Source organism: Heterostelium album, assembly GCF_000004825.1.
Source record: "Heterostelium album PN500 unplaced genomic scaffold PPL_scaffold2, whole genome shotgun sequence".
In the NCBI taxonomy this organism is placed as follows: Eukaryota; Evosea; class Eumycetozoa; order Acytosteliales; family Acytosteliaceae; genus Heterostelium; species Heterostelium album.
In genome coordinates, this window is record NW_008805064.1 from 2637465 (window position 1) to 2661072 (window position 23608).

The following is a 23608-nucleotide window of genomic DNA, read 5'->3' on the forward strand; positions in this document are numbered from 1 at the left end:
ATAAATATCCTTTTATTATTTTTATTTATGTTCTAAATTTTAGAAACCATTAGTTGAAATGTCTGGCACTCCAGTATCAACAGAGGATGTTGAAGAGGTTGTACCTGTCGAGGTAGTAGTGCTGGTTGTGCTGTCATCAGGGGATGTTGTTCCAAAATCAGTTGTACCTGTTAATGAAGTTGTGCTTTCACCTGTAGAGGTAGTACTGTCATCATTTGAAGTTGAGCCGTCTGAGGAAGTTGTTCCAATCTCAGTTGTACCTGTAGTGTCACTAGAGGAAGTAGTGGTGGGGGTGCTTTCATCAGAAGAGGTTGTACCTGTAGTACTGTCACCAGAGGAAGTAGTGGTGGTTGTGCTGTCTGAAGTTGTTCCAATATCAGTTGTACTTGTCGTGGTTGTGCTTTCACCAGAAGAGGTTGTACTTGTTAATGCTTCATATGTAATATTACCAATGTGATATAGATTCATTCCATTCCAATTCATTACTATTGGTTTTGTGAAATCACCCATCAAATATGGCGGAACTGAACAATTTACAAATGATGGGTCAATTGAAATGGAGCAATTAATCTGTGATCCTTCAACAATTAATTCTGGTTGTACCGAATAGTTCCAAAAGATATTATTCAATTGTATTGTTCCTCCACTTAATGGAGTTATTGTAATATTATTGAATAGGTCTAAAAAAAAAAAGTCAATATATTTGTTTGATTAATTATTGTTAATCAACTTACCGAAAAAGATCAATTCAATTGATGTTATGTTGAGATTTATAATGGTTGAAGATTGATTATTTCTAATTAAAATAGTTGATCCATTGAGTAAAGTTAATGCTACATGTTGATCTGAATTTGTTGTGAGTGCCAATATTGAATTATTCCATGAAATATTATTAAAGAATGATGAATTGAATTTCCCATATGGGATTGTCAATGAAAAGTTGGATGTTGTAATGTCGTTGAACAAGGTGATACTGTTATTCGGATTGGACTTGAATAATATTAAGTTGTCAAATGTAGTTGAAATGGTTGTTGGTTGTTCAATCGAATATGTTATGTTGTTCAGGGAAATAGTGGTGTTCGATGATTCAACATTCTTTGAAACATAAACGAATGATTCTCCTGGGACATCAGTAACAATGAAGGATGGAACTGAATTAACATTATAATATCTATTTAATTGTTCTCCATTCAAATTCGATTGAACTAGAACTGATATTTGGACTGGATATGTTGCATTATCATCATTCAAACCATTAAAGTTATCATCCAAAAATAAGGTTAGATTCAATTTTGATTCTAGAGGTTTTTAATTAATAAATTACTACTATGTTTTTGTTATTAATTAAATACTTACTGTATCCAACTGTGATTATTGATTGTTGTAAAATAATATTGCAAATAGATGGGAACTGTTATTTGAAAATATAAAGTTAATAATAATATTTAACAAATCAAGTTGACGGATTAACTTACAGAGAAAGTGTGATACTCTGAGCTATAGTTATAATTGAAATTCGATAAATTAAATGATCCATATTGAATAGTAATCGATTCGCTTTCTTCATTGGTAATTGTTCCAACACATCCAAAGATAGCTATTTATTTATTTAAAAGAAAACAAAGTTAGTAAATATTAATAATAATTTATAAAAATTCTTACATTTCCAAAATACCGAAATATTTCTTTTAATTTCAATTTGGTTGGTAACAGTAATAGAAATATATTGGGTTGGCATAAAGTATGGTGTTTCTTCATCATTATTAAGCAATTTAATAATATAGTTTCCAGGTTGTGTGATATCATAAAAGAATATTCCACTTGAGTTACTCGATGTTATGAGGTCAAAGCTTGGACCAAAAATCTGAATACTCGTGTTTGCTAAAAATGATTCTTCTTCATCGTACATATTGTTAAAGTTGGTATCATTATAAATATATCCATAGAAATAGGTAATCGATGTTCCACCATCTCCACCAGTTGTACTATCAGTTGTACTGCTAATCTCACCGGTTGTACTTGTGGTAGATGTAGTAGATGTGGTGGATGTCGTAGAGGTCGTCGGATCGGATGGTAAATAGGTTAGAGTATGAATATTATAAAGATCCATATCATTCCATCTCGATGTGATTACTTTAGATAATGGACCACCACTCCACTCTGGAATTGTACATTCCAATCCAATATCAATGGGATTACATTCTATTTGAACAGAGTCCACAAAATATGATGCCGATTTATATGAATAGTCATTACTAATAACAATCCTACCACCAGTTATTGGAATTGATTTTGAAAATAGATCTATTTTAGAATATTAGGATTAATAAGTAAAATAATATTAATAATAATAATAAATAAAATTACTTACATTGATTAACAATTTCAATGTTTCCATAGGTTATTTTGTCAAGTAAAAACTCATTTCCATTTGGTGTAATGATTCTTCCGTTTACTTGACCATCTTTGGTGAATATTACAGTTTGGTTGGTTCTTGGTGTGAAAGACAATGAGCTTTCTATCCAATCGATATTGTCAAAGAATTGGTTGGTGTACTTTCCAAAGGCGAGTGAGAGTGATTGTGAGTTGGTGCTAGTGAATGCCAATGTCTTGGATGGTGGAACATTTAAGAATCCAAGTGTTACAGAGACAGTTGAAATCTTTGTAGGATCGTCAACATCGATAACATAGTTATTGATAATCGGTGTAATTACAAGATTTGGTTTGAATCTAATAACTGAGCTAGATGGTAAATCAATAGCTTTACTAATTGGATATGAATAGCTTCTGATTAACTGTTTTCCATCTACTTTTGATATAATATCGAAATTGGCTGATGAAATTGAAGTATCTCTCTCACCGTCCAAATTGGTATCTAAGAACAATGATAAATCGAGTGTTGTTTCTAATATTAAAATATATATTAGTCATTAATAAAAATAAAAAATCAATGTTAATACAGTTATACTTACTGTATCTTATTGATATCTTTTGACCAACTTGATTGACTAAACAATAATCTGGGAATTTTAGTGTTGTAGTTTCAAACATATATACTCCATAATCCAAAAGATTATAATCACCATATTGTAATGTTACATTCTTTGAATAGGTTTCAACAGTTCCTAGGCATCCAAGTCCTGATTTTGTAAATAATGGAATATTTTGCTCCCAACCCTCAAATGTAATAGGGATATGGAATCTTGTTTGTGGAAGGAAATATGATGGATTTTCAAAGTTTGGCGATGAAGTGATGAATAGTGTATATAGTCCAAGTTGTTGTTGGTCTACCACGATCTCATAGGTACCATCTTGAGATACCTTACCAAAAATAAAGTCATCTCCTTGAGCAACACCAATTGTAAATAATTTGCCACCAATAGGAATGTCATTGGAATCCAATTTCATGTTGAAGTTTCTATCGTCAAACAAACGACCTTTGATCGTAGTCTTGAGTTGGAGTGAAGGTGGCAATGGTAGTACTTCGGGTATTTGATTTGGATCACTTCCTTCTGGTAATAGCCATGCAGGGAATTTACCCTGATCAACACCATTCTCCTCGCTTGGTCTGGGCCATCCATCTTCATCCTTATCGTCACCGTCTGAACCATCGGTCTCGCATGACCATGACTTGCCACTCTTTAGTTTGAAATTGATATTGAATTTAATATTAACCTTTATCTTTGTGCCAGTGATTACAGCAGATGCAATCTTTCCCCACTCTATTTTGATTAAATCAAAATCAGAGAATGGATAGGTAAAGTCTGGTGGTGGAATCAATTTCATTGTCTTTGAGAATATTTCTATTGGACTGGGACCTGTCAACGTAAAAACAACTATCACAGGTATGTTTAGAATCGGTGTAGATGTCCATTCTATTGGAGGAATTCCAAGAATAAAGAGTTCTTGTGAAGTTATTTTTGGCTTTTCTTCTTCTTGGCTTCCACTTTCACTATTACTGCTACTCTCGCTACTACTCTCACTGCTACTCTCACTACTACTGCTGTCCTCTTCAGTATATTGATAGGTTGAAGTGGTAGATCTTGAATAGAATGTCAACTGGACAGTTGCAATGGTTGTAACAGGTGAGGTTGGAACAATACATGATACTTTGGATGATGAGAATACTTGCACATTAGAGCAGTCTTGAGAACCAACTGTTACCACTGTATCTTCTCCAAAAAGACCCAAATTTGAACCACTTATTTGAATCAATCTTCTTACATCCTTATCTCCTGATGAAGGATCAATACTTGTTATTGATGGAGCTAAATATTTAAAATTGAATCAAATCAATATTTAATTATAATCGTGGAATGAAATAAAAAAAATAAGCTATAAACTTACCTGAATAAGAGAATTCACTATTTTTGTTTGAAATTTGATCTGAAAGTTCAGGATTTATATGCTTAATGTAGATTTCAATGTTTTGACCACCTCCGCGTTTGTTTATGAAAACGACTTGATCGTTGGTCGAAGATACGATTGAACATTCAAGGTTCTTGAAATATACTTTCAAAGTGCTAGTTTCTTCAATTAAATTGGATCCATAGATTGTGATTTCCTCACCACCATCCACAGATCCTTCTTTTGGTTCAATTCGATCTATCTTTGGTTTGTCATAGTAGGTGTACGTGATATCTTGGTTGGACTGTTGTGAATCAACTGTAATTGAAACTGTTTTCGAACCTTCGTTTGTTGATTGTGGCGCAACACATACAATAGATTCATGATTCCAAGTGAAAACAGGACAGTCTTGACCATCGATGGTAACAGTATCTTTGATATTTCCAAAGTTTGATCCAACAATTTCTACAATTGTATTTCTCGCCATTCTTCCTCTATTTGGTTTGATTTCTGTGATTATTGGCTCTGTTATCAAGAATAAAAATTAATTTATGTTATTAATACAAAAAAATAAATAAACAAATTTAACATACTTTGATATGAGAAAAAGGTATTTTGATCATTGATTTGACCTCCAACTTTGATTTCAATTGACTTCTTCTGGCCTGTACCAGGTGGAATCTTGCATTGCAAAGAATTTGAATCTTTCCAAGTTAGTGATTGGCATGATTTTCCACCAATCTTGACATAGTTGTTTTGATCATTGGTCGGTGTCGATGATGCCAAGTTTGAAGGAACAAAGTTTGATCCACTGATAACCAAGTTGAATTCACCTTTTGTTGGTCCGTTATAATCAGAGTTTGATGGTAGTGAAGGTTCTATATTATAATTAAAATTTATAATTTTTAATAATTAATATTTAATTTATAGTTTTGTTTAAATTTTATGATATTTACTATTGTAAGAAATCTGATGATTGATTGTATGTGTTTGATTTCCAATGAATAGCTTGAAAGGTATGTTCTTTCCAATTCCACTTGGAATTTTACATGAAAATTGATTGTAATCTATCCATTGATAATCTGTGCATTTCTTTCCATTAATATCAGCATAGCTTGATGATGGACCACCATCTGGAACATCTTTTGGAATAAAGTTGTCTCCAGTGATTGTGATTATTGAGCCAGATGTATCACTATTTGGAATCTCTGAGATTTCAGGAACTTTATAACTAAAGTTTCCTCTGACATTTTGACCGCCAATAAAGATCTCCAAAGGAATCACTTTACCAATACCTTTTTGGAAAGTGCATGATATTTGCGATTCATCAATGAATGTCACATCAGAACAAACTACATTATTGATTGTCACATTGGATTCAACGGTTGAAATCCCATTGGGAATGAAATTGGATCCTTTGATTGTAATCGATTCACCTTGTGTTGTAACCTTTGGTACTTCGACAATCTTTGGTGGATTATAGTTGAAGATATTTGCTGTTGTGTTTTGATTGTCAATTGCAACAAAGATAGTTTGATTTCTACCAATACCAGCTGGCGATGAACATTCTATTCTTTGATGATCGATCCACTTTATATCTATACATTCACTTGATTTGACGAATACTTTTGAATCTTTAGGATCGAGCACTATTTGTGGAATAAAATTATAGCCATGAATTGTAATCTTTGACCCACCTTTGGTATCACTTGAATCTGAACTGACAATTATTGGTCTGGAATATGAAAAGTTCATAAGTCCCTCGATATTTGGTTGATTTCCAATTAAAACATTCAATGTCAAGTTACCACCAATTCCAGGAGGTAGAATGCACGTGAAACAAGTGGAATTTATCCATGTGGGTGAGGAACAGTTGTTTTCACCGATCTGGAGGTAGCTTGTATCGAGGTCAGATTGAGTCAAGTATGTTTTATTGGTAGGAATGAAATTGAAACCGTATATAGTGATAATATTATTTCCACTTGTATTGAAAGCTCCAACAATCTCTGAAATATTTGGTCCTAAAATTATTTTAAATTAATAAGTAAGTGTATAAAGAATATTTAATTATAAAAACTTACTTTCATATGAGAAATTAAAGAGATTATTATCAAATGGAGAGTTTAGCATTAACTGATTTGCTAAAAACAAAGTAATAGTGAGATTTGCACCAACACCTGGTTGAATCTCTGCAACTATCAATGTTGAATTCTCCCAAGTCATATTCTTGATGTGGTAGTGTCCAATTGAAAGGTTACTTCTGTCGAACCCACCTTCATAATTGATGGTTGGAACCGGTGTTTCAGTATCAGTCTCAATGTCATAGATGAATTTCGGTTCATTTGGTGAGAAATTGATTCCAATAATTGAAATTGTTGAACCATCGGTTACTAAAGTATTGGTGACCACCTTATTGATTAATGGTCTTGGGAATACGAGTGGTTCCGTTGAGTTACCTGATAGTTGATCACCTATTTCGATAATAACAACATTGTCCATTCCAACACCGGCGGGCATCCAACAAATGATACATTCGAAATCAACGGAATCTCTAAAGATAGTACTTAACTCAATGTATGGATCGAACATTCCTGGAGTCTGATGTTTTGGTGTTTCAATGACTTGATAATTTTCGTCAAAATATGTTTTGTTGAAATGGCAAGATTCATCAACGTCACAGCTATCAAGTCGATAGAAATGCTTGGTAATATTAACATATGGAATATCATATGTGAACGTTCCAAAATTAATACCGGCAATCCAAAAGTATCCAGCATAGGCAGTGTTGTTGAATGGCTCTTGTACTACTTGGAGTATGGTTGGTGCGAAATAATCGTAGTTCAAGAAATTCGATTGTTGCTCATCAACAATAATACTGAACTGCTGTGCTTTTCCATATCCTGCATTTGACAAACAATAGATTTCATTGTCACTTATTCTTTGGATATCATGACAATCTACACTTCCAATAATTGTTGGCCAAGATGAATAGTCAAGATTTGGATCACCAAATTGAGAGCCAATTACTCTAATCACTTCTTCACCGCTAGTCTTCCACAATACATTTGAAATTGAATCGATTTGTGGTGGCTTATGATCGATTATCGCTAGATCTTCATAGATCTGACCACCAATCTCAATGGAGATGTTCTTGTTGTATCCAGTACCATTCGTTCTGAAAATGAAATATTCGTTGACACCACCATCGAAGCCACCAGAGACCACTGGAATAGGAATACCACCAATACTCAACTTGATGTCATTGACTGTTGATGATCGCGAGAAAAAGTTACTACCAGTAACGGTCACTTCGGAACCGATCGTATTGAACGGACCACTCGGTGTAATAGAGGAGATAACAGGTTGTAAATATCTGAATTCAAAAGAATTTGGAAGTCGGAGTGCATCTTCGATTGAACTGATTACAGATAGAGTTTTGACTCCAAGACCAGACGGAAGCATACACTGAACTTGGCTATAGTCTCTAGCGGTTGTATATTCACAATTTTCAATGATCTGATCACCGAAATGCAATTCGAAATATTCAAGATTTCTACCATTGATAACGAGTGTTGTTTCATCCTTGGTGGCGGAGGTGAGCGGACCAACCGAGAGAACTACAGGATCCGATTGACATCTAGAGAGAATATCACCATTTTCAAAATTTACCAATGTAGATGGAACGAAATTACATAGCTTGCCAAAGTATGTAATAATGACAAAACCTTCATCTTCACCTTCGACCAATTCACTGGGAATGTAATAGGTTGCCATTTGATCGTTATAGTTAATAACCCGCTCAGTTGTTTCCACCAAGTACAGAAGCATTTCAGTAACGATATCGACACCTAACGGAGTGACTGGGTTGTATGGGTCAAATTCATGTGCCGGTACATCACAAAAATATCGGTCTCTAGTGCCAATGAGATCTCTTAACCATTTGGATGATGCCATCATAGATTTAAAAGGAGAATCATACAGAGTCGACCAAACTGAACTAGTAGTAATATCACTCGTATTGGATTGTGCCCATTTACCAAAAGTATCATACAGTTTACCGAGAGGAATTGAATACAGATCGGTTTCACATACTTGAGATCTTTTAAACTTATCCAAGATAGGATCAATAGGTATATCACTTGAATTCTAAATAATTAAAAATATTAATATATGTTTGTTTAGATATATTAATATTAATAGTTACTTACTTGATTAATACAAAAACTACATTTATAGATATAATTTAAATACATTATACGATCTAGATTATCAAAGATCATAGTAGGATCATCTACCTTGCTGACTATCTTTGTTTTTAGGATATCTATGATTGTAAAGATGTCGGATGGAACATTCTCCTTGATGATCTCAACTAGCAATGGGAATGATATTTCATCCAATCCACTTGTGAATGTATTTTGGTAGAATACCTCATCTTGGTCTGCTTGGTTATCAATTATATCCCAAATAAATGAACTGATAAGTCCAGAGGATTGGGCAACTGGCTGTGCAACTCCATTCTTTTGATAACTTTCAATTGAAATCGGTGAAGAACAATGAATAGTTTGTTTAGAATCTGTTGATAAAAATGGAAACACCTCCTATAAAAAATTAATTTTTAAACACATATTTTATAAATACTTTTTACAACACACACTTACTTGTTTAAATTTAAGCGCGAATGAATAAACTAATGATATAAAGGTTGCAGCCAATTCGTCATTTTCAATGTGTTGAATTCTCTCATTGATATTTAGTTCTATTAATTTATAGTTGGTGTTGAGTGATGTGATGTAATGATAACTATAACTAAGGAATAAGTCATCAATACAAAGGTTATCAAGATCAAATTCGTAGTTTGTGTTATTATTTATAATTGCTGTGTGTTGTGTGCTTATTTTTATATAAAGTTGTGATGGTGGTGTTGTTGGTGGTAGTGGATAGATATCAATTAACATTTGTAATGTTCTATACATTATAAATATATTTGTATCTAAAGTGGTAACAGCAACTACATTCGGTGTGAAAATGTTATCTTGATAATTCAAAACAGTTGAATAAACAGAGTTTTGATTATCCGATGTTATAATAACAATGTTTCTCTTTCTATCTCTAAGTTGTAGTGAAGTTTGGCGACTATGATACTTCTTAATATCAATCATTGCAATATCATCGGTTTGATAGAGTGTTTGCTCTTTGAATGCAGCAATGCAATCGGATGAACAATCGATATTCGATCCGGGAATTGCAGTCACTGTTATGTCAGTATCTACAAAACTAGGATCGAAAGGAGTCTGTGAGAGTAATGCACCGATGTTTGTGCTGACCGTATTGATTTCGAATCGGACTTGACCATCTCCAATGTAATCGTTCTGAACTACATTACCACAGTTAGCAAAAGCACAGGCTTGTGTAATTGTTTTGTAGACCGTCGTTATCAAGAATGTATTGATAGCTTCACTCTGCGTCTTAATACACAATGTCATTCCAAGAGATGATTGGACAGTGGAGTGGAAATCAACCAAACACAAATGTGTTGTGTTGAATGCGAATCCAGCCATTTCCAACTCTGATTTCCATTGCCTGTCTTCAATTGGAATATCCATTTGTTCTGAAAAGTCATATGGAAATCTATTCTCTACTAAACCTAAACTATTTTGTGGAACCAAAGTATCAATTACTCTCTTTTTAAAATAAAATTAATATTATTTCTCTCTTTTTATTTTAAGGAAATTGAATAATACTTACTGGCATTGTTATATAACCTTTCAAATTTGGCAAAGTGTTTGATTGTTTACCACTCAATATTTCGATATTGTTGATTGTTAATAATTTGTTGGAGGTGTCAATGGTATAATTTGTGAATAGCCGATTGAATAGCAAGCTATTGGAACCGGTAAGAGTGTTAAAGTAGATGTATGGAACCAATGGGAGCAATGTGTCTACAAACTTGTCATTCAAAGTATCGAATCTATGACAGAGAAAAGAATGACCAACATTCAAATTTATAGGTTGATCATCTGCTAAATGATAGTCGTTTGGTAACCATTTGGTGTTGCTGGATGGTGTTACAATATTTTGACTGTCAACAACGATAGCAGGGAAACCTGGTAGTGTATGCTTAACATGAATACCATTTCCGGAGGATGAAGATATGGCAATGATACCTTTGGACTGACCGTATTGATTAACATTCCATTGTGAATTGATTGCTGAATATTGATTTCCAAGATTACTATTAATTTTCCATGGTTTATTGTTGAACATTAAAACCTGACTCGACTTAATACTTTCAAGTGTACGACCAAGACTGCTCTCAGAACTCGATAGATCAATTGCATATTGAATAGTTGATTGATCATCAATGTAAAGATATCCATTTGACAATGGTAGTTTCTTGATATACCACCACTGAACTATTTGGTTGTCAGGTGACAAACAATTAGGATCAGCAGCTAAACTATTATTATTACTACAAATAAATAAAAAAATAAGTAAATATATAAATATTTATTCTTCATTTTAATAATAAATTGAAAATCGTATGATCAATCATACATACCTTTTTAATTAGAATTAGATATTAATCGTTCATTTTTAAATTAGGATTCTAAATCGCTCGTTTCACAAAACCTGAACAATGAAATAATATCTTTGGTTCCAAGCTAAAAATCTTTTCAAAAGTTAAAGATCAATCCATCAATCTTTTGTACATTTATATACCAAACGACATATGAAATGATTGAAAGAACGAGTTCCTCAAATGATCACACCAAGTTTGTTGAAGATTCAATCAAAAATAAATATTTCTATAATTTTTAAAATATTTTTTTTTAAAAATTTTGCAGGTCTTCATTTTTGATTAGCTAATCATCTTTATGTTCGTTCACGACTCTTCGAACCAAAATGAATGATTTTATTATTATAATACTAATGATTAGTGATCACCTTTATTTGCATATTTTTGGTGTAGGGTGTTCAACTATGATCATAACGACGAATCTGCAAATGTAACAAAATTATCTTTTTGATTGAATAAACTACTTGGTACAAGCACGAAGCAATCACGACCGAATAGAAGTAAGTGATCATTTGTTTCCACTCTATTCTTTTCAATTCAATTCCTTTAGAAAAGATTTGATGAAAGAGATAAAAATAGTTTTATTATTCTTAACACTGATTGTGTTGCCTTCTGCACTCTCAGTGTTTGTTATTGACAGTCATGTCTATAAAGAAGGTTTCAGGATATCTATTCAACTACCGCCACAATACGCTTTTGATCCGACTAAATTCAAGGTGACAGTAACAGACACCACCGATGTTAAAGACTGTCAATATGTTGGTGTGGTAGGTAGCGGTGATACAGTTGTCTATCAGATACCGGATCTAAGACAAGCGGTTGTCGACACTAATGGCGATGGTCTACCAGATCGACCACTGAAAAGAACCAAGTCAAATACCATCGATAAGAAATACTCTTTGGTTATACTTGATCAAGCAACTACCAATCCTTCACAATCATTCGATTTAGAGTATATCAGTAAGTACAAATATTATTCACAAAACTACACTATTATTATTATTAGTACTTTTATTTTATTAACTAAAATGATCTTGTATTTTTATTAGCACCATCTGTAACTGCATTACCTAATAATATAATATTAGAAGGAATGAAATCATTCAAATTTATTGGGTTGGATCTTTTCTATCCAAATTTCGCACCTAAAATCACTATTATAGATATGATCGATCCAAATAAGTTGTACGATTGTTTTGTAACGCAAAGAGTATCAAAAGATGAAATTCAATGTGATTCTTCTCTTCAAACTATTCCACTTGGTGACTATACAGTAAACTTTGAATATCCTGGTTCATCTATTAAACTAAAATCTCTACTTAAAATATTTAATCGTAAGTTTAAAAAAAATAAAATTGAATATCGATCACTCATAAATTTAATCTAATTTTTATTTATTTTTATTTTTTTATTATTTATATCTCAAAGCAAAAATTATTAAACCACTGGACACACCCACTCTAAACTCTCATCTGATTTATGATGACCCAACTAATTTTATTACAATCAAATATAATTCACTTATTTTTGGTTTAAACATCAATCATGTAAAAGTAAATTTAGTAGGTCAGACCAAATCGGTAGACTGTAAAGTTCAACAATTAACAGGTGACAATGAAATTAAATGTTCATTAGACACTCCAGCCGAGTTTGAAGATGGTGTAGTAAATGCTATTGTCACTATAAACGGAAATACTCTAACAGAGTTTCAGCAATTTAAATTCTTTGGTATGTTAAAATAATAATGTATTATAAATGAATGAATATTAATTATTAACACTATATTTATTAGTTCCAAAGTTTAAAGATTCTATGGTATCTGAATTCATCGGCGATATGACAGGAGGTGAAATGTTTGAGATAGAAGGAACTAATCTTGATCCTTCTGGTACCGTTTACTTTGAGACTCTAAACACTCAAGTTAAATGTATATTCAAGAAAGCAGTACCACAACAAACAGATTTCGATAGTTATGAATGCTTTGCGCCTACATTCTTCCCGACAACAGATCCTGCTCTATGGTTATATTCTATCAAAGCAAAGATGTATGGAAGAGATTATACTACTGTTTATACTTTTCAATATAATTGTAAGTAAAATTAATATATAAATTTAATTTTAAATAAAATCTAATAAATATTGATAATCTGTAAATTAAATAGATCCAAAGATTGATAATACACAAACTTCAATGCCTATAATCAACAAAGGAAGTTCAATCGTAACAATTAAAGGAGATCATTTGACAATGGTTAACAAAGTAGATTTGAATGGCATTACTATCAATCCAAATGACTACCAAACAACTGCAAACTCGATTAACATTGAAATTGATTCCCAAGCACTATCCGTTACTAAAACAATCAAATTCTTTGTTGAAAAGGTTCAAATTGGTGCCGCCACTCCTCTTTTATTTGAAGTAGTACAAAATATAGATTTTAAATTAGTTTGTAAGTGTGTTATTGTTAGTTTTAAAATTTATTTTATTATTTTAACTTTATTAACTTAATTGATAGCACCAAGTATCAAAGCTAGAGATGACAAATCACTTTCAATATACTTTCTCGATGATCCAACCACCAAATCTATTTTATTTGATCTCATTGATTTCCCAGAGAATCAAGACTATTCCATTATGTTGGGAGATGACGAGTTAAAGTGCGAACCAGATACCAATATATCACCAACTCCGATCAAATGCAATGGAATCAAGCCAACCACTGAATTGACACTCCCTAAAGAATATCCATTTAAGATTGTATTTGATCCAACCAATGTCAAACCAAACTTTATAAAAGTGTTTGACACTTTACTAAAATTTAAATATATTGGTAAGTTAAATTATTTTATCATGGAGACATATAAAACAATATATTGATATTCACTTTTTCCATTTCCTAAAGGAATTTCCTTTAATGTTGAAAGTAACAAGGCAATAGATATAATGAAAATCAATTCAGGATATCTAAGATTGGTTAATGGAGAAAGATTGGATGCTGCCAATTCAATTTCCATTGGAGAATCAATGATACCCATTGATAATGTTCTCACAATCAAGAGAGTAAATTCTCCAGATCTTTTTGTCACAGGAAGAGTCTTAAGTAACAACGCTCAATCTCTAAAGATGCTAATAGACCGCAACACTGTCCAATACTCTGACGATCTCTTTATTATTTCTATGGTTGGTCTATATCAGAGTCATACTCCAACTACAGTTACATTCTTTGATATCGATTTGACTACAGATGAAGTTCTTCCAACCACAACAACAATTAGAGGTATATTTATAAGTCAAAAGGATCATCTCGGTACTATATTGGTTGAAGGTGATTACGATTACAATTCAATGTTACTCACTGTTGATACCGTTACCTACGATATAAGTTTAATCAAGCAAGTTAAATCGGTTTATTCAATATCTTTGAGCACTGTTGGTTTGGACCCACCTACAAACAACTATCCAACAAATCCACCAAGAGCTATGATTGAGATTGAGTTGTTTGGAGTCACCTATCTCAACAACGTTGTTCAATTCCCAACAGACAGATCATTCATACTCCAAGTTGATTTTGACAACATCAAAGAAAGTGGTTGTTTATTGGTAACACCCGTTGGAAATAAACAATCAATTGCCTGTGCACTTCCGCCACCAAACTCCAAAGATTTGGAAATAAGACCATTGAAATATTTAATTGGACAAAAAACAATCACCACTGATATATCTATTGAATTTAAAGGTGACTATTTCTTATAAAATTAAATACAAACATATTTTTAATACTAATTTAATTTAGTTCCTAGAATCATAAGTGCAACTCCATTATTTGGATCGAAATATAATGATGATTTATTAACAATCACTTATACCAAAGGAGATATTCAATTCATTGAAATTCGACTCATTAAATTATCTGGTGTTACCATCGTTCTACAATCTTGTACTGTTGAAACAGCAGTACCTGGAACTACTAATCAATTCCAAATGACCTGTACAAAGCCACTTGGAAGAGATAGCGGAAACTATTTGATTCAAGTTATCGATAAACAAACAAAAATGATTTACTCCTTAGAGAGAATCTATTTTAATAACTATGGTAATTACTTAATATAAATTTTACCAACATTTAATAATAACGTTAATAATAATTTTTACTATTTCAAAAATATAAAAAAAGGTATTTCTTGTTTGGGACAAGCAGATGGACCAGTAAATCAGTATAATAACAAACCAGTTTCATGGTGGTTCACCTATAAGCTAGGAAAAAGAGGTACTTTTGATCAAAATGATTATAATAGTTATCTCTATATGGATGAATCAACTGATTCAATTGTAATGAAAGAGCATCTGACTCCGATTAGTAAGAAATATGGAGGTGTTCAACAACAATTCGACAGAAATCAAAAACTATCTCCACTTGCAGCTACTTTTAAACAATTGGATGCAACCAACACCTATTATTATTTGTAAGTAAAGTTTTATGATTATTTATATAATATTAACACTATATAAACATAAACAATACTAGCTGGAATGATCAATATGGTGCAAGAGACTCAGATGGTGCCCGTGGTAATGAGAAATCAGCAGATAATTATGCACATGCTAAAGGTATTTATAATTTATGATAGTAATAATATCAAATTAATTAAGATCATTATTAATTAAAATAACATTTGTGAAGGATTTATCATATATGATATTGAAGATGGTGTTGCCAAAGGAATTCACGTAACTCACTCTAATCCAGTCTTTCCATCTCTGAATGGAAGATTCTATGACCATTTTGCCGCTGCTCCATCCTATCCATCGAAATGGCTTGGTAAAGCTGACAACGGACAAAATTTCTTTTGTTATAACTTTGAAGATCTCGGCAGTGTTGTTGACGATATGGTCAAAACCGGTGTATTCTTGTTGGATCCAGTCGATGGAAATAGAGTACCAGACAATACTATAATGTGTCGTGGAAATATTCCTTGTGTCGATCTCTACAGACTTGGCAACAGACTTTCTATACTTTCAAGATATCAAACCTATATTGATGTAAGATTTAAATTGTTTTTAATTAATGACTTATTGGAAATCCAAAAACACTAACTTATTCAATTGAATTCAATAATAATTTGTAAAAAAGGGATGTACAAATAGAATTAGAGATATATATGATAGAAGACTGGATGAAATAGCAAGAGCAGTCAATGACCAATCTTTTATTAATAAATTAATTGGCAATCGATTGACACTTGCTCAGATACGAACATTGAATATCAATCATCCACCTCAACGATACCAAAATTTGGAAAATCATTGCTATTGGATGTCGGAGAGTAAAATCAAAGGAATTCAAAGACCATCAATTACCAAAACACTAAAGTCATTCCCAAAACCAAATATCAATATTCCCAACGATATCAGAGATAATGTGTTTGCAATCGAATCTGGCAATGACTACACATTAGCTAATCCATTGATTCCATGGGAGATAGTAAACAAAGTCGGGCATTTAAAATATGATGGTGTTGATATTTTTGAAGTGATTGCAACACTCTATTACAAAAGAAAATTCTTTGTACAAACATGGAACAGTATGTAATAATATTTTATTCAACAGGAAAACGTTAACGTTAAATTTTATTAATATTATTATTATAAGCTGGTTCCTCACAATTGCCAGTTTATCAAGTTTTACCATTAAATCAAATCACTCATCTTCGTAAGTTTTCCAAATTATAGAATTCACCTAGTTAAGACTTATTAAATGAAAATTATTATCTTTTTTCAAACTTCAGAGTTCAATGATGATTTAATGAGACGAAGAGATTCTCAAAATAATTTGTTGGGAACAAGTTGGCCTAGACCATCATATTCTGGAGCAGGACAAGATCACTCGAAATTTATGATTGATGCTTTCCCATATGAAGTTGAAAATGCTGCCATTTGTTTTGGAGATGGAAATCGTCACAATAAACAGGTAATTATAATTTTATTTATATTTTTCATGAACAACAAACACTTAATTAATAGTTATAAATTGTAGCCTGAGAGAGGTGGTGGTGCAGTATGTTTCGAAGATGATCAATTGGTTCGCCAACTCTTTAGTTTTATTCGAGGTTATTCGATCAAAACTCATGGAAATGAAGAAATTAATAAATACAAAGATGGAAGAATCTTTAGTCATTTGGTCGACCAGAATATTCGAATAGATGTCCGCAACTTTATTGGAGATGTGAAGCTTGCCGTAAAAAGAGGAAATGGACATCCTTTCATTCCTGAAGTGCCGATTACTAGACACATAATAAACGGTCCAGTCAACACAATGAAACAGATCGACACCCAAATCCGAGTGGTAAGAACAATATCTCCATTTCCAAACGATGCAGCTTCTCCAAATCTAGAAGAGGTATCTGTACTCAAACCGTACGTCGCTCAGTACCTTTGGACGCCTGTTGTACCACCTGCATCGGAACCACCAGGTAGAAAATCAGTAAAAACATACGCTGAAGCTACACATATGACACTTGAATATCTTTCAATGGATCCAGTTGGATTGACAATCAATTCAATTGATTCACTTCAATTGTGTGGCAACGATCTTACCTCTGCAATAGATAACCAAATGAGACAGTGTCTTGATGATAATCCCATATCAACAAGAATCACTTACAACGGGGTCAATCCAACTTTTGCCAATGATAATCAAATTGTGCTTGCTCATCAACAGTATTTTACGGCTAGTGACAGTAGATCCTATATCTTGGATTCAACAACCAACTATGAATTTGGAATCACTTCATTCATTCCTAAATTCAAAAGTACTATAGCAGATGTAACTTCAAGATTCAATATAATCATTGATTCAAGCATAGTTCCAATTTCACAATACAACTATCCGTTTATCTACTACAAACAAACTGTTTCGATCCAAAAAGATATTACATTGGTCTATTTTCTCTTGACTCAAAAGATTATGAATCATGAGAAATACACAACCATCTCAAAAAACAACGACCAATGGGGAAATGCAGTGATCATGGTTATTTCAAAGTTTGTTCATACCCTAATCAACAATCCAATGAACCCAATACCATCACCTGATTTTTCATCATTTTCATTGATAGTACCAATAACTACAATAAATGATATCAGTATTAAACCGTAAGTTTAAAACATATCAACCGCCAAGATTTCAAACAACATAAATACTAATATTTATATTTAGTAATGACAATGATAATGATTTTACAAAAGTTGCTTATTTAATTTGGAAATTAATGACCCAACAAGTAAATCCATTATCTTTTTCTGATATTTTGGCAGATCTTGATCTCTTTAAATCAACAACTACTGTTGATTTATATGAGAGATACAAACCAAAGATCAATCCACCAGATCCAAATATCGAGAAACTATTCAAGCCAGCACCAGCTATAGGAGTGACTGGTACTCGTTCTTCCAAACTTGGAGCACAAATCAAACAAGCAACATCTTCTCAACTTGCCGCACTATTAGAATCTACTCTGATCGATCCAAAGGATATTTTCGATTTGGATTCTCACGAAACTAAACAGCTCTCGGATTCATTGGATATGTGGGCAGAAAATAGAATGATTTCAAGCCTTTTTGGATCATCACATTCAAATGAAATCAAATATCTTGATGAATTTTACAGAGTGTCATTGAAAAATGGTCTTTGTCCACATTATTCAATCAATAGTATCACGCACTATCAAATTTGTAGAGCAATGTCAATCGTAGAATTCACCAACATCATCAGATATACACAACAGTCATTGAAATCAGTGAAATATTCATTTGGTGAATTGGAATATTCCTTTTCACCAATGTCAATAAATTTCAAATCAATCTTTTTGGACACCAATTCTTTTGATGGAATATTGATTGCATCCATCAATTCAAAGCTCTGTGATATCAAACTTATCAGACAATCACAACTTAGGAATATTGAATCAATAGATATTTGTAAAATTCCAGTTATCAATAATATTATTCCAAGCAACACCAGCAATAATAATTTAATAACAATCAATGGATTTAACTTCTATCCAACAACACAAATCTCTATTTCCTCAGAATATCAATGTTTATCACAACAATTCCTAAACAGTACAAATATTGTTTGTGAAATGCCAGATCTAATGGATAACAACAATATTGTTGTTAGAGTTGATAATGTTGTCAATGACCAATCATCGTTCTATGTCACAAACAAATGCCCGATCATCAATGATATTGTGATTCAGACTACCGACGAATTGCTTTCATCTTTGGGTGGTGACATTATTGAAATCAAAGGAAATTATTTTGGAAATTCTTTGTTGAATACCCAGGTTTTCTTTGAACATCAACAATGTTTCATCATAAAAATTGAAGATACATCCATTCAGTGTGTTACACCACCACATTTTGGTATAAATATTCCAATTCGCATTAAAACAAGAAATTGTCCAAACATTCAATCAAATGATCAAAGAATATCGTTCTCCAATCCAACTATTAGTACTGGTCAATCCATTGACTCGTTCAAATTCCCTGGTGATTCAATTTTGTTAAGTGGATCGTTTGGTTCATCTCCTCAGTTATACTTGGAAGAGAAACTATATTCATTTGAACTTATCAACGCTGAAACAATCAAATTTACCATTCCAAACGACGTTTTAATTCCTTTCAGTGCGCTGCCTTTGAAAATAAAGTGTAGAAACTCACAGGCAATTTATTGGTTATCTTTGTCATCAGGCTATTTCGCACCAAGATCTATCCCTCTTATAGTTCCAACTAAAGGAATGGATGTAATATTCGACGGTGATTCATTTGGACTATCATCGAGTGAAATCGACAACATCACACTCAGCAATGGTGCAAAACTCATTGGATGTCACCGACACCAATACTTTATGGAATGTTCAGTACCTCCAGGAATTGGTTCAATCCTCTCTGTAACCGTAAATATCAAATCAGCTCTATACAATTTCAATGAAATTAAATCACCATCAAACTATATATCCTATGAGCACCCGTCGATTGAAAATTATATTATGGATAGTACAAAGATTACAATCAAAGGTAGAAACTTTGTTCCTGTTGGAGTTTCACCTTTGGCATCAAATATATATTTTAGCAATACCCAAACCAATTGGATGATATGTCAAAATACTACGTTTGTTGATGATCAAACAATGGTTTGTAATCAAATTCCAACACTCGATTACCAAACTCAATTCAATACCTATGTGAACGTAGGTGGTCAAACTTCAAACATCATCTCAGGAAAAGTTACATTTGTCCAAGGATATGTTTATTTGGACTCTAATTTCAACAATGCCAAAGATTCCAATGAACAGATATTTACAAATTGCAGAGTTACACTATCGATCGATTCGATTGACAAATACGTTGCATCCTGTGACACCAAAGGATATTATTTTTTTACTTCAATTACCCCTGGAATATATGAATTATCAGCGAGCATTAACAGCGCAACCAAATATTTCATTATTATATCAACTTCAATGCTAAATGTTTCCCAATCACAGTTCATTCAACAGGATATAGGTGCAGTTGAAGATACTGGATATAATTGCTATGCAACTTTTAATTCATTGACATCACCTTATAAATTGACGTTACCTTATGGTGCATATGATCTCTCCTATTATGAATGGTGTAGTGGTTTAGATGTTTGTAAATACACAATTTCAAATGTCGTAAGTTTTTAATATTTTTTTAAATATTTTTAATCAAATTATTAATGTTGATATTTTTATTTCTTTAGGTAATGAGTAGTTCTGATTGTACTTGGAATATTCTTTCCAATTCAAAAATATCAATTACTTATTGTAAGTAATAACCTTAATTTGCTAAGAAAACAAAATAATATTAATATTTTTAAATTTTTAATATAGCATCTACGATAACATTGAATTTTAAGAGAGATAATTTGGTACCACCAGGTTTTGATTCGACTCCATTTAGTGATTCATCTATTTCAGCAGAGATCAGATTCTCTTTCTATCAGAAACAATACATCTTCAAACAATACAACCAGGATTCTCAAATTATCTTTAGAGTTCCAGTAGTCAAGTCAATGGTGAATATTCAAACTGCCAATCAAACACAAATTTCAGTACTCAACAACTTTGCAATAACAGCTCCCAGCACAATGACAATTCCTATATTCATTTGGAAAAATACACAAATTTTACCAGTGGTTTTATATGATAAATCCAATGGACAAGGTTCTACACTAACACTCCCACCTGGTTATCATAATGAATATACACTCAATCATCTTTCCTGGGTATCAAGGGCAATGTCAATCTCGATCCCTCCTCAATATCTTGTCCACATAGATCACGACATTGTTACTGGTGTTCCAACAATCTCTTATTCTGGGGATCCCTCAACACAATTTGTCAATTTTATCAATGTAATAAGTAAAACTATTGAAATTTCATATAAATGTAAGTTTTAAATTAGAATATTAAGAGGCTATCCAAAACTAATTATTTTTTCAAAAAAAAGCAATGTTTGACAGATTAAGTTTTACAGGTGGATACCACTCGTTCCTTAATACCTATATTGATCAAACATTGATCCAATTTTTAATTGGTGGTAAGTCAAAACTCTTAAAAATTATTAAAATATTAAAACCAATCTAATTAAATTATCAATATAAAGATGATCAGTTAATGTGTACAAATACACAGTGTTATTTCACATCAGATGTTGGACCAAACGTTGTGAATATCAAGTACAATGGAATTAAAATTTACACCAATTACACAGTAACTTATACAAGTAAATATCTTCCTCAAAACTTTATTCTTGTTCAAGTAATTAACTAATATATTTTTAGGTCCTTACGGAGATCTTAATCAATACCCATACCTCGACACAAAGAATGCTACCAAGGACAGATTGAAAATTAATCAGTACCTACAAGTCAAAAATGGATCCACTGTTATTTCACAGATTTCATTTGATTCAAACGGTTTGTCGGTAATATCAGTAGGTAGTGCTTTACTAAGAATTACACCATTGATGTACTCAAGTTCATCATGCATCGGTGAAGATCAACTGGTATTCAGAGATGGTGTACTATGTATTTTCACAGTTAGAAACAACCAACAATATTGTACGAGATGGTGTCTGAATAATGAAAATCTCAAGGCCAGATATCTAAGATTACTACCATATGGAATCGTTCTCCAAAATGAACAAATGGAAGTGATCTATGTAAAATATCAAGCGGATAACATAGCCAGTGTTGTCAGCCAAGATTATAAGAGAAGATTTATCAATCCAAGAGTTTATTCTACCGTTCAATTGGATAACCAAAATCCCAACAACAATACGCTTTATGCCTATGGATCGGGAAGTCCATCAGTTCTCACCAATGGAATACACTACATGATATTGGACGCCTCGTTTTGCCAACTTAGAATTTATAGTGATATGAAATTTGGAGTGGGATCACAACTATTGTTTATATCAAGCTATGTTGTTGCACCGGGAGTTCCAACAACCAATTGCAAATTGAATTTCGGTTTGGATGGAAATCTTTGTGCTACGACACCCGATGCCACTAAAATAGTGTGGTGTGCATACACTCAGCAACTTGGTGGTCGGTACTTTGGATTGCCACCCGCATACACTTCATCTCAAATCGGATTCTACATGACCAACTCCAAAGGTAGAATGGTATATGGAAGATTTGCTAATCTAATGGAGACATCGGAATTGAAAATGATTCCAGGAAGTTTCATTGTCGAGTCCACCCAAGAGTTTTATCCAGACATCGAAGACAGAAAGATCAATGTAGGTGCGTTTATAACGAATGGAGAGTCTTATCTCAGACTTGAAAGCAATGGTCAACTTAAACTCTACGACTCCAATCCCTACAATACTATTGGTTCACCGCTACCAAAGGTAATGTGGAGTTCATTTGTAGCGTTTTCAGCACCATACAACGGTCCTATGTACGCCGAATTGAGATTATCATCAATCACTATTTGTACTCCAACTTCAACGTTTTCCGGTGGTAAACTGGCAGTAACCAATGCCTTTGCTTCAGTGCTGCATTTAAGTTGGATGGCAATGAACAAAGAGAATGACTGGGGACTTTTATTCCTAAGTAGTGAAACCAAGATTATCAGTGGTCATCTTCCAATACCTGGTCAAATTAACAACTTTATCCCGGTCAATACTATAACAAAAGATTCGTTTGAAAACGATTACGTTAGATTCAGATTAAATAGCCAACCAGGAATAATCGATCTTTATCACCTCCAAACCAATTTAGTTGTTTGGTCAAGTCTTACCACCAACATTCCAGCGAGATCATCGTGCGCCAATTATAAATCAGACTTTTTAAACAACTCTACACTCCCACAACTCTGTCTCTACACTTCGATAGGATCACCCGTCAACTGTAACTACTCGGGAGCCTACTGGTGCCAACAATTCTCACTAGGTACAACATACCTTCAAACAGCTTCATCCATTCCCGAACTAATAGCAACAAAAGATGACGGAAGAATAACATGGACTGCCAACTCTATAAAATACGCTAAACTGACAAAATAGAATCAATAATAATAATCATCGTTGATCGTTACTCGACTTTTCATTTAAAATCGTCGAAAAACACACACCGCTGTGTCATA

The 23608-nt window shown here is 32.7% G+C and overlaps 2 protein-coding genes across 2 annotated transcripts; one reads left to right on the forward strand and one right to left on the reverse strand.

Moving 5' to 3' along the window:
• Positions 1 to 39: 39 nt before the first annotated feature.
• On the reverse strand, positions 40 to 11307 carry PPL_02322 (uncharacterized protein; the record flags this gene model as incomplete). Its single annotated transcript, XM_020573313.1, has 15 exons — positions 40 to 680; positions 735 to 1298; positions 1357 to 1411; positions 1476 to 1597; positions 1663 to 2304; positions 2372 to 2905; positions 2973 to 4268; positions 4348 to 4872; positions 4941 to 5225; positions 5304 to 6368; positions 6429 to 8493; positions 8556 to 8948; positions 9009 to 10031; positions 10096 to 10819; positions 11279 to 11307. The coding sequence occupies 15 exons, from the start codon at positions 11305 to 11307 to the stop codon at positions 40 to 42; spliced, it is 9963 nt and encodes a 3320-aa protein (XP_020437430.1).
• A 180-nt stretch (positions 11308 to 11487) lies between these two features.
• PPL_02323 (uncharacterized protein) lies at positions 11488 to 23528 on the forward strand (the record flags this gene model as incomplete). The annotated part of the gene is made up of 21 exons (XM_020573314.1): positions 11488 to 11887; positions 11977 to 12261; positions 12491 to 12655; positions 12720 to 13016; positions 13090 to 13377; positions 13444 to 13758; positions 13888 to 14664; positions 14722 to 15021; positions 15103 to 15391; positions 15454 to 15536; positions 15634 to 15968; positions 16060 to 16510; positions 16579 to 16638; positions 16715 to 16896; positions 16963 to 18080; positions 18145 to 20647; positions 20716 to 20779; positions 20846 to 21403; positions 21465 to 21554; positions 21621 to 21740; positions 21799 to 23528. 21 exons carry the CDS (start codon positions 11488 to 11490, stop codon positions 23526 to 23528), a joined length of 10410 nt encoding a protein of 3469 aa, XP_020437431.1.
• Positions 23529 to 23608: the final 80 nt, after the last annotated feature.